Source organism: Anoplophora glabripennis, unplaced genomic scaffold (assembly GCF_000390285.2).
Source record: "Anoplophora glabripennis isolate ALB-LARVAE unplaced genomic scaffold, Agla_2.0 scaffold1807, whole genome shotgun sequence".
NCBI classification, from domain to species: domain Eukaryota; kingdom Metazoa; phylum Arthropoda; class Insecta; order Coleoptera; family Cerambycidae; genus Anoplophora; species Anoplophora glabripennis.
Window position 1 is genome coordinate 18,316 of NW_019417881.1, and position 13,405 is coordinate 31,720.

The window sequence follows — 13,405 nt, forward strand, 5'->3', positions numbered from 1 at the left end:
TTTTTTTAACTATTACCTATAACTGCATTTGAGATGATTTTGTTAATTTAATAATTTTTCCGTTTATTTATGCCTAGGAGAAATAAACTTTATTCTATTTTTAACATCTTGATAATAATTTATTGCAGTTTTAAACAATTATATGTCCTATTAAAATATTCTACAGTATTCTAATAATAAACATTTATTTTTACATTTGCGGCTCACTTATTCCTAAATTATATTTCTGTCGTGATAATCATTCAACGTTATATGGAGAATTCACACATATGTAGTCCAATCGTGAGTCGTGGTATTTACCTCTGACTCTGGAGCTGGAGTGGAACAATCCAGCTCGGCTCTCGGCTCGTTCAATGTTCAGTGCTCGCTCAGTGCCGGTCACAGATTAGGTGCCGGTATGAACGATGAACGATTAGCTCCTTCGTTGCGAGTCGTTCGTTCACGGCACAAGATTATGTGCCGGCACATTCGTGCGAGTCGTTCATGAGCGACCCAGCTCTACAAACACGAAATATCTCATATCCATAGACCTTATAAACAAGGTCTACTTATGCTCATAGTTGCGAACCGATGCGAAATGAAATTCTATACTAAGAGATATTTACCAGTTGCCACCCTAATACGAAAAAAAAATCGAGACAAAAAACATATAATGACTACCATAAAGAAAATAATTTTATTGTCTTTGGTAATTGCTAACATTTCGCGTGCTAACATTAATACTCGCGCATCATGTCATTAATATACAATTTACTAATAGCTGGCATCGCGTGAGTATTAGTCACATCATATGGAACTCGTGGACATCTTGAACCGTCTAAACATAGACGTTATGGCTGTCCAGGAGACCTACCTCAGCGAGGCATCCTGTACCTCCATCCCTGACTATGACATATACAGACATGACAGAAACCGTAACGGGGGTGGTGTTGCACTCATAGTAAAGAAGTGCATCGACCACTATCCGCTGCAGCGGCTCCAAACTCAAAACACAGAGGCCGTGGCGATAGCGGTGAGATCGCTACGGCATGGAGACGTTGCGGTGGTGTCCTGTTACCACCCACCCAGACTACCACTACTTGACAATGACTTAGACAAAATCCTTTCCTGGCCCCAGACAATTGCCATCGGGGACTTCAACGCGAAGTCCCCCATATGGCACAGCGGGACGACGACCACAAGAGGTCGCGTCCTGCTGAATTACCAAGACAGACACGACGACTTGACTATACTCGGACCGACAGAACCGACACATTACGGACCCGTAGGACGCCCCGACGTTATCGACATTGCCCTCTTAAAATCTATACCGTTAAATGCCCAAATATCCACCCAATACGAAGGGTCTTCCGCCCACAATCCAATATTTCTGGATCTGGGGCGAAGACAGAGATATGAAGGCACCTTCACGAGGAGGTTCACTGACTGGGAGCGTTTCCGAACAGTAATGCAAGGAAACATGGCGCTCCCAGTCATCGAAACCACCCATGATCTGGAGGCGGCAATCCTCTCCCTTGAGACTGACATTAAAAACGCCCTGACTCAGACTACGACGGAGACTATTGTCCCCCGACTGACAAACCCCCGGGGCACCCTCCCCGATGACATAAAAAACTTAATACGTGACAGACGACGTGCGAAACGGCTTGCCACCCGCACCCGCCTCCCCCGACACAGACATGACTTAAACGTACTTAACAGACGGGTGAAGGCGGCTCTGGATGAACTGGCCCAGGATAACTGGGCTAGGCACCTGGAGTCGCTGGATCCACAAGACAACAGCCTCTGGAAAACGCAGAGGGCCCTGCGACAGACCGCTCGCCGTAAAATTCCTCCAATCCACGGTAGTGTGGGGGTGGTTTACACGAACCAGGAAAAGGCCGAGGCTTTCGCCGATAGCCTGGAACTGCAGTGTAGACTGCCTCAGCTGCCCGACGAAGACGAGGAATTCGAGATAGTGGCTGAGCGCGCGGCCCGACGCGTCGACAGAGAGCCAGACAATGACATAATCCCCCCCGCAACACCTGACGAACTAAGACTGACAATACGCAGACTTAAAAACAGAAAAGCCCCCGGACCCGACAATATACATAACACGACACTTAAACGACTACCACACAAGGGCCTCATGGCCCTACTAAACATAACAAACGCGACACTCAGACTAAGACACTTCCCTACCCGCTGGAAAACAGCAAACATAATCCTTATCCCAAAACCCAACAAAGATCACACCATCCCATCCAACTACCGGCCCATTAGCCTGCTCCCGGCTATGAGCAAAGTGGTAGAAAAAATTATCCTAACCCGTCTAAGAACCCACTCCCAAGAACTGCAAGTCATTCCAGACGAGCAGTTCGCCTTCCGACCCAATCACTCCACTGAACTCCAAATCCTTCGCCTTACCGAGCACATCACGGCGGCCTTCAACAGGGGACAGTACACTGGTGCTGTCTTCCTGGACGTCGCAAAGGCCTTCGATACGGTTTGGCATGAAGGCCTACTGATGAAAATGCTCACCAACCAATATCCCATATCCTTTACCAAACTCATAAAATCCTACCTACACCACCGAAAATTCCGCATCCAAATCCAAGATTCCCTTTCCACCACCCGTCCCATGGAGGCCGGTGTCCCCCAGGGCACCGTCCTGTCCCCACACCTATACACCATTTACAACTCCGACATCCCACATCCCCCCAACACCAACATATACTTATACGCCGACGACCTGACAATCACATCCCAATCCGTAGATCCTAGATATTCCGTCTACCTCCTCCAAAGCTCCTTAGACCAACTTGAAACCTGGTGCAACAGGTGGAAAGTCAAAATTAATCCCAACAAAAGTTCGGCTATCCTTTTTACCAAACGAAAAATCCCACAAAACCTCGACAGACTGACACTATCCCAGGAACCCATCTCCTGGAATCGACAAACACGATACCTGGGCGTGACGATGGACCAGCGTCTCACGTGGAAACCGCACATCGTGGAGACGGTGGCGCGAGCGAAGACCACCAGGGCTAGGCTCTATCCCTTACTCAAAGGTGGAAACACCCTCAGTTTAAGGAATAAGCGAACGCTTATCAAGGTGGTACTTCAACCGCAGCTAACCTACGCCTCCACGGCGTGGGGTCACGCGGCAAAAAGCCACTTAAAGTCATTACAGGCTGTGGAAAACATAGCCCTCCGCACGGCCACCGACGCGCCCTGGTACGTAAGAAACACTGACATATTACGAGACTTACAATACACAAACGCTACACAGACAATAAGACAAAACGCGGAGAAACGATTTGACGTAGCCGCTAGACATGACAATCCCCTCCTCAGGCAAGCCGTTGACTACGTACCCGACGTGACCGACAAACACAAAAGACCTAGACACCAACTTTTTGACCCTGGGTGACCACCCCAATGACCCCCCCCCTGCCCGCTAACCTTTTCTGTTTCAGAGACAGCCAGGATCAAGAAACGAAGACAACGACACACACACACACACACACACACACCCCCCATACCCTCCTTAACCCTCCCCTCCCGCGCTAGCCTAAGGGCCACCTTAGCAAAGCGCATCCCAGGCTGCATAGCCGCACTACCCTACCCAACCATACCACACATAAACATGACACTACCCCCGGGGTTTACACAGACGAGCCGGCGAAGCAAGAAGAGCGCCAGAAGAAAGGGCCCTAGCCGGCGGGGCCCAACCAGGACAAAAGGAGGTCCCACAAAGCGCCTACACCGGCCGCATTTGCGGTCGGGGTAGAGACGGATGGGGCCCACCTACGAAGGCTATCCAGGCCTACACGAAATGAGGCAGGATAAAGAGGGATAATCCCCCTCGATCCCAAATCATTAAGACCAATTTCTAGCCATGGAATAATGGCGAGTCACATCATATGGATGTGAGTAAAACAGTGAATTTCGTAAGCGAAATAATTATCTGTTACTTTCAGAAACATAATAACGGGTGCGGGTGTTATATTCAAAAAATATTTCGCATTTTCATCCGAGGTAACTATATATATAAACTGATGAAGAAAAAACAGCTTACCCACTCTCAGCATTGACAATGGAATACCCAGATTTGTTATGTGGTTTCAACATCCACAGCTGAGAGTCTTTATTTTTCCATATCCCCATTTCAAGCTTGCCGTCTGTTTCTTCCAAGACTTTGCTTGTTTTCTTGTTTTCTATCACATATTTCATATTCACTTTCTTGGACTGTTCAACAATTAACCACTGATCACTGCTTGTATTACTAAAATCACAATGTAATGTAGTATTTCTCTGTATTATAAAAACATCATTTTGTCCATCATGTGCCTCAATTAGCGTCTCACCATGAATATCCAACTTCCATGTGTTGAGCTTTACATTACCCTCTTGACAATAAATATCATTTCTGAAAAAATGTGTAGGTATAATAGACAAAAGCGATATTTTTTCTAATTAGTAACCATCGGCAACTATTGGCAGACATAGAACTGACAATATTATAGTACCTAAAACATTTTGTTAAACAACATATTTTCCAAAAACTCGGAATTAACGGAAAAAAATAACTGTTTGATTTAGCGAGGACCGGGACTACCTACACCGACAGAACATTTTATTTATTACAAATTGGAACTCATTTTCTCATATCGTAAAATGTAAAATTCACCGAAAGTGGTTACCTAATGTTTTAAAGTGACGGCGAATCATTAACATATGTTTTATATAAGTAAATTATCAGAACTATTTTACTACGATTAATATTACCACGAACTGTAACTGTTGATGTACATACATATTTAAATATAAAAAATTAATATTCAATCAGAAAATAATTTTCTGTCTAGTCAAAATATTTATAAAGGGTGAGTTTTTTTCGATGTTTAGTGTAGGGATCTGGGAAAGTAGCAGAGATACAAAAAAGTTTAAATGAGGAAAGATGTGCAGTTTTATGATCCCTATTAAATGTTACTTCTATTTTTTGAAAAAACGTCATGGCTGACTAGATATTTGGAAAAATTCGAATTCGGTCAATTCCTTCAGATGCGTGTAGCTCCGTTACTATTTATTTAACAAAAAAATTTTAAATTCCTAAGTTCCAGGTTTTTGCAGTGTTAATAAGACAGTGTGATCAAATTATTCGTGTGCACTTTCGTTTTCAAGTTATAACATAAACTTCAAGTTTTTAAATGTAAATCATAGTGTATAGTACCATAGCTATGTGCTAGCAAAAATGTATTTTTTAGGATTTCCAACGATATAATATTTGGTATGGTTATTTTGAAAAATAGGACAACTGCAGCCGTTTTTAACTATGGTTTACATTTAAAAACTTGAAGTTTATGTTATAAGTTAAAAACGAAAGTGCACACGAACAATTTGATCACATTGTCTTATTAACACTGCAAAAACCTGAAACTTTGTAATTTAAATTTTTTTTGTAAAATAAATAGCAACGTAGCTACACGCTTCTGAGAGAATTGGCCGAATTCGGATTTTTTTAAATATCTAGTCATCCATGAAAAAAATAAAAGTAACACTTAATAAGGATCGTGAAACTGCATATCTTTTCTCATTTAAGCTTTTTTATATCTCTGCTACTTTCCCAGATCCCTACACTAAACATCGAAAAAACTCACCCTGTATTTCTTTATATGTGACATATGACAGATCCTGTCCTGTGTCCATATCAGATCTTAATGCATCTTGCCCTGCTTTCATGTCATCCTTCATTGCCATCGTCATTTCCATAAGCTGTTTCATTAACTCTTTCAGTTCTGTTACTTTAGGTACCTATTCTACTCACTAGCAATCACTATCTTTTCAAAAACACAATCCTCTAAATCTGACCAACATTTGTGGCCAAAAACAATGTAGAAACGTAGCTTAAATTCTCTACCGAAATCATGCTGGCTTGTGTTTTTCTGGTAGTGTCATGAACTGCTGATCGATAAGCCAATAGGAAAAGAAGTAGATATGTGTCGGTCTCAGTCGATTCGATGTTCGTTGACCACTATTCGCAGGTAATTCTCCAGAGTCAGATTAAATTAATCAGAGGTGTTGCCGAGGTCTTTTTTTATGTCCGTTAACTGGCATACTCTTTAGAACGCATCTGATTCTCTCACAACACCGAATCTGCAAAGAGGTTTTCAACGTTACCAGGAGGTAACGATTTCCAGATTATGTTTGAGGAAATGGTGTGACGATACCTATTTATTGTTGTATTGTTATTGTAACGTTGTATTGTTTCCTCTTGCCTCGGCTTCTAGTTCTAAGTTCGTTGCTACTGGAACATCAGCACACCGGCTACACCAATCTTGTACATCTGCTCGGCTGCTTGACCAGTAGAAGCTTTCTCTAAGTTTATTCAAAGTCTTGTTTAGTGTCCTCCATCCACTCGACTAAGGATTTCTCTCGGAACTCTATGGTATTCTACCATACTCCTTGAAAATATGACCAGATTTTGTTTTTCTTTGCCATCTGCCTCTTTTATAACCCAGTTTCTAGAACGTGTGAGTCCCATATTGACCTTTTAAGGTTGCTAATTCGTTCGATATTTCTGTCTACCATCATTTTATTGGTCTTCATTAAGATTCCTAGTTTCCCATTATCCATCAGTCAGAACTGCTGTTCTCTGGGCTAAGCTTCCATATTCTTTGTTTCCAGCTCGATTGTAAATCCTTCTCTTTTGGGTACAATTGGGAACTCGTACTCTTGTCGGATAGGAGCTGCCCTTTGGCCTCTGAGGCAGATATTTTAATATAATATTTGATTGACACGCTCTACCTCGGCCAAGTGCCTTTCTATGCTTCTTGTTTTATTTTATACTGTGTTTGAAATATATTTGTTGCTTACTGGTTCCCCACTGTCCAGGTCTCTATGGATTATTTGCATTACTCTGGTGTGTACTCTGGATGCTTGTTCCACAGTGAAATTCCATAGCATATATCAAGTACTGTTGGATACGCCAAGTGAACTAAACGAGCTACGTCCGTGGCTTCATACGGTTATAAACTCTCATTTGTTCTTTGGATCCTCCTTTTTACTTGTTCTTGGTTGTACTTGGTGTAAGTGTTTGTCACCAAATGTTATTTCTAGGTCATTATAATTATGTGTTTATCTTCGCCATGAGTTTGTAAGATTTCTGAGGCCTCTCAATGACACTAAAATATAATCAAAAATTCAAAGCAAAAATTACAATAGAAAATTTAAATTATCTGAAAATAGGGCTAGGAGCACAGCTACCAAAAAATTTAAAACGTTTATACCAACCATTTTTTTTCTACTTTTGTTATTATTATGGGTATTATTTGCAATTATTGATACTATTATTCTCGGTATTATTAGTATTCTCAGGTATTACTTCGATATTAACGTCTTATTTTGAAAATAAAACTGATTTTATGTTTCGGTATTATGGTGTTCAAAATTTGGGCCCGTAAGATAATACAGTACTATAGGCTTCTACAGGGGGTGTTTCAGTTCGAGTGAATCAAACTTTAACCACAAATATTGAATCAATTTGTTATAAGCATACCAAAGATTTCATAAATAATATGATTTTAACAACCGACCAATACAGCCCTGTATATTGAAAACGGTGAGACTTTAGACCCTTGCTTTATAAGGCAATTCTGAATTATTTCTTTTGTGGTTAAAGTTTGATCCACTCGAACTGAAACACTGTATAGCCAATTTACCCTATGGAATATCCACCATTTTTCGGAGTCAGTGTAAATAACTGCTCATCCCCATTATTCCATTCTGCCATTGGAAATGTATTATTTACCCATTCCCAGACCATTCCCGTTTCCTTATTTTCTATTATATATTTCTCTTGGAGACCTGCAACATGTATGTATTTTCCTTATACAGTGTAATTTTTGTAATTAGCGTTTTAATTTGGTAATAAAAAATTTAGATAAATTTAGAATGAATACATTGAAGATGAATTTTTCGAGCGAAAACGTCTGAATCTGGTTCGGGCTGAGGCAATACACTATTGGGACTACGAAGGCTGGCAAAAAATGTAATAAAATTTCCAGAACCGTATTTAAAATAATGAAGCTGACGGTGCTAGATAGACGAAACGTTACATACAAAAACTGATTACGCCAATCGATAGAGGGGAAAAAGTGACTATGAGAAAGTGTTCTTCTTTTTCCAATATTACCTCAAACAAGGCTGAAATGAAACAAAAACGGATTTCTAAAATTTCGTTTTTTTTTCAAATATTTCGAAAACTAATGTTGGCTTTGATTTTTTAGAGGCATAGCCATGATTACGCAACTTTGCCCCCATTTAAACTAGTTTGTATCTCTTATATACTGTTTCCGAGATCACTGTGGTGAGAAGCGAATTTGTAACAGCCTGCATAAGAAAATTTAAAATAATATGTGCTTTAATGGTTTAAAGTTAAAATATATACTTTTAATTTTGACCAAAATTATGTTCCCACCAGTAATAATGTTTGTAATTAATTTGTTATAATGTCTAACTATTTAAACATTGAAATCGGTGGCGACGCTAGGGGGGGCCAGGGGTGGCCCAGGCCACCCCTAATAATTTATCGGCCACCCCTAAATTACAAAAGTAACTGTCAAAATGTTCGCCAGGGACGAAAATAAGAATATCAAATCAATGTTAGACCTATGTAAACTTTTACATAATTTTTATCCAGCTTTCGAAAATCTATTAACCTTAACAAAAATTGCTCTTACATTGCCAGTTTCTACCGCATGCTGTGAAAGATCTTTTCCGTGCTTAAAAAGAATAAAAACCTACCTTCGGACAACGATGGTTAATGATAGGTTGTCAAATATTTCTATATTAAGTATTGAAAAGGTAAAAGCCACAACACTTGACCTTGATTGCGTTGTAGATGCATTTGCTCAAAATCGTAACAGACGAATTTTGCTGATATGATAAAAATGTGTTATTTTTTATTACATACATTGTTTATTTAAGCTTAAAATTGTTTTATACTAAAGATAACTCTTTAAAAATATCAGAAATATTGTTAAATCAGAAAATTAAACCTTTTTTTATTATTAGATTAAGCAGTAATGAAAATATATATTTATCACAGTTATAGATATATATTGTATTCTTGACCACCCCTTTAAAATCATTGGCCACTCTTGTGATAAGCTGGAGTCGCCACTGATTGAAATGAAGAATAAAAATAATATTTAATATTTTTTATCACAATTTATTTATAATGAATGTTCAAAATGTCAGCTTGGTTCGGCGATAGGTAACCAGTTTATTGAACAAAGTATACGGTAAGTGAAATCATGGTCTCAGAAATACCTAGAATATATGGTTAAACCGAGGAATTTAGTGCATTCCTACACAACGCCAAAAAGCAAACGGTTGCCTAAAGTGATTCAATCTGACTGTTTTACACTAAATGTGGTAAAATGGATGGAAAACGCGTCTAGTAATAATATATTTATTTTTGTTGCTAGATTACGATAATGAGTAAAACAATTATTTTTAAAAACTGCAGCATACTGCAAGAATTAGGAGGGCGTGGCCCTCCCCTGCCCCCTGGCTACGCCTATGGTTTCTTTACTTTTGAATAGAAAAAATGTCAAAATTTTCGTTTGTTTTTTATGGCAACTATGTTTAAATTAAATAAATCATAAAAACTGCCTTTTTTGGCCTTCAATATTTTGCACCAAAGTATTATACATCAATGAACTCGAAATTTAATCTAGTGGTACCAAAATCCAATATGGCATCCATAAAAAAAGCAAAAGTTGGTTATGAAAACATAATAAGGGTCTAATAGGCCAGGAAGAAGTGACCACCGTGTATACTTTATCTCTCAAAATAATACAAGATTTTCGCAAAAATAGGGGATGACAGAAATGGGCTTGTAGTTTGATAGATATTTTTATATATTGAAACAACCTTTGATATTTTTAAGCAATTGAGAAATATATTCTGATAAATACTATTAATTAATGTTGTTGTGTTGTAATAGTTCTTCTAATGAAAGCTATGATCGCATTACAATTTCTGTTCTTTTCTTCAGCAAATTTACGAAAATTTTAGTGGTGACTGGTGAAAATTAAAGTGGTCATATTTTGATAATAAAACTTTGGACTCATACCAATTTTTTGGAGATGAGAACTTTTATGAAGAAAAAGTTTGGAAAATTTGCTTCACTATTATGAGTATCACCATTTAAATTTCCACCAGTCGCCACTGTTGAAAATAAAATTGTAAATGTTAACATCCCTCTGAGGAAAACTTCGATGATAACTTTTCTGTTCAGAAACGTTTTTAACACACATTTCCTGTACATGTGATATATCATTAGATTCAGGACAATATCAAGAATTTACACAACAAATTTAAACAGTAAAACTTTCGTTAGTGACCACCTGTATCAAGTGACCACTTACTAACGACCGATTTTTAATTATCTGAATTTCCCTTATTCTTGGACCCCCCCAATAAAGACCTTTGCAGCATACAGCAATGCTAAAACCATACAGGGTGGTCCGAATTTTATGCAGGAAACTTCTAGGGCAGATAGATCTCTTTAAAATAATATGTGTTTGCCTTATAAACATTGGTCTGGAACAGCCCCGTTTTAGAGATACAGGGTGTTGAAGTTGTTAAAAAAAATTGATATTTTGTTTATATCTCCGGAATCTATTAACCGATCTCAATAAAATTTGGTACAGATAATGTATGATAGTAGGCCTTACATTCCCTAAAATATGAGCTTTAAAAATTTAACCAGTGGTGTACAACTGGACAGGGGTCACCCTTTCTTTACAAAAAAACTACGCCACTGCATTTTCTACAAGTTATTGTAACGGATTTATATTCTAATGCACAAAATACATAAAAAAGGTAACTTGAATTTTTTCCCTAAGATTCGCCGTTTTCAAGTTATTCATCCCAATACAATCCCCTTGTGCAGACATTTCTACCCATAATATGTTTATGGTATAAAGTAAGTGCAATTTGTAAGCACATCAACAAAATTCTTTACACTTGTTTCCACACCACCTTAGTTCCTTACGCATTTTAATTTCCCCTGGAAGCCACTATCTTTACAAATAAGGACAACTTAAATCAAAATAATAATAAATGTACATTTACCAAAGGCGAAGGGTAGTGAATTTTCACAACCTGCATATTTGGTCAGAAGAAAATCCTCATGAAATTCGTACAAGATCTTTTCAACACGAATTTTCTGTGAACGTGTGGCTCGGAATAATTCGCAATAAAGTTTGTGGACCTTTCTAAACCCGTCTAAATTCCCAGTCATTTCTAAACTTTCTAGAAAACCATCTATTTGAATTATTAGAGGATGTTCCATTAAAGCTGGATACAATGGATGGTGCTCCTGCGCATTCTGGGAGAATAATATAAGAATGGCTTAATTAAAATTATTTGGGTCGATGGATAGGTAGAAGACTAAATGCCAATGTCAACCATAATTATGCAGAGGGTTCAGTGTCTTGGCCAGCCAGATTGACATATCTAAACCCCCTGGACTTCTATGTTTGGGGTTATCTGAAAAGTAAAGTTTATTCTACTCCAACAGATAGAAGACCACAACTACTGCAACGAATAGAAGACGAGTGTAATACAATTGTTGTAAATACGTAACGTTAATTTTGTTTCTTGTTTAGTTGCTGCTGCTTGGTAAATATATTTTTATTATTATTTTGACTTAAATTGTTCTTATTTGTAGAGTATTAGGCCTCCAGGGAAAACTAAAACACGCCAGGAACACTACCTCACAGGTGGTGTAAATAATTTTGTTGATGTGCTTACAAATTGCACTTACTTTTAAGCATAAGCATAAATATTCTTGTAATATTATGGGTAGAAGTGTCAGTCACAAGGCAAGTATTGGTTTGAATAACTTGAGAACGGCGAATCTTAGGGAAAAAATTAAAGTTACCTATTTTAGTATTTAGTGCATTAGAATATAAATACGTTACAATAACTTGTAAAAAATGCAGTGGCGTAGGTTTTTTTGTAAAAAAAGGGGTGACCCCTGTACAGTTGTACACCTGGTTGAACCTTTAAAGCTCATATTTTAGGGAATGTAAGGCCTACTATCAAACATTATCTGTACCAAATTTTATTTAGATCGGTTAATAGATTCCGCATATATAAACAAAAAATCAATTTTTTTTAACAACTTCAACACCCTGTATCTCTAAAACGGGGCTGTTCCAGACCAATGTTTATAAGGCAAACACATATTATTTTAAAGAGATCTATCTACCCTCGAAGTTTCCTGCATAAAATTCGGACCACCCTGTATATGTATAATAAAGTACCCTCATAAAAGTAGCTAGAACATTATTTAATGCCTCATAAAATTTATTTCTTAAGCCGAATCTGGTTTGAATTTTACAATTAGTTCTATTCTAAATTCTGTTAACGTAAATATAATCACACACATTTTGAGCATGGAAAGAAAAAGGAAGCGTCTTTCTATTAAGGAAAAAATTGATATTATTAACAACGAAATTGAAAGAACTGCTTTAAATACCAAGAAATTAGCGACATCGACTTCGAAAACATAAAGATATAGCGGTCTAGCCCGACGCACAGAAACTTTTTTTTGTGGGGTTGTGTAATCTTCATCGTACATTTTCATACCTAAATATATGTACTTACATATGTAGGTATGTATTTTTTATACATACTTCTATATTGTAGGTAATTTTGTTCTTTATTATTTTAAACTACAATGTACCTAATTATAATTTTTATTGACAAATAAACCATGTTAAACGTACACCAATAGTTATAATTTTGATATATTCTCTTTTAAACGACCACCTCTCTTTAGTGACCAACTTTTGTTACTCCTAGAGTGGCCGGAATTAGAAGGTTCTACTGTACTTATTTACATTAAAAAAAATAAAAGTGGCGATGGTTAGTAAAGGCGTACTCTGAAAATCTCATTGCATATTTGATTAGAATTTCGCGCAGTTCTATTTACAAAATTATAGAACGAATAATTTCTAATACAAGTACGTTTATTGAGATATTTATAAATTTTAAATTCATCGAATAAAACTTTCTAACTAAACATTAGAGGGGAACTTACCATATACAGAAACAATTTCTGTTAGGACTAAAAAGAAACTAACAACTTTAAACACCATTTTTTAAATATTACTTACTATTAATTACAAGCATGCTCGTTTACTTATATACATCAACAAATTTATTTTTTTACAGAGGTTGTTGATAACCTTTATATAGTTGGTAATACCAATATATATTCCAGATTGCGGCTGTGGGTTTTCCCTCTGTGCACTTAGTAAAAACAACAATTTTTTATTGTTGTCCAGTTGTCCTTTTAACCCCGCGCCAATTTAAGTTAAATTTATCAGTCATTTTGAAGAAC

At 37.6% G+C, this 13,405-nt stretch overlaps 1 protein-coding gene across 3 annotated transcripts in view; it reads right to left on the reverse strand.

The window, feature by feature from the left end:
- Positions 1–13,190, reverse strand: part of LOC108916291 — an 18,261-nt gene extending 5,071 nt beyond the window's left edge. The window contains exons 1-3 of one of the 3 annotated variants that reach the window (XM_018722503.1): positions 13,103–13,190; positions 7,704–7,848; positions 4,061–4,267 (exon numbers count right to left, since the gene is read on the reverse strand). In XM_018722503.1, coding sequence (XP_018578019.1) covers positions 4,061–4,267; positions 7,704–7,848; positions 13,103–13,160 — 410 coding nt within the window. In that variant the 5' untranslated portion in view covers positions 13,161–13,190. Of the gene's footprint in view, positions 1–4,060; positions 4,412–7,703; positions 7,849–13,102 lie in introns of all 3 variants that reach the window. The other 2 variants (XM_018722502.1, XM_018722504.1) reach the window with 2 other exon arrangements.
- Positions 13,191–13,405: the final 215 nt, after the last annotated feature.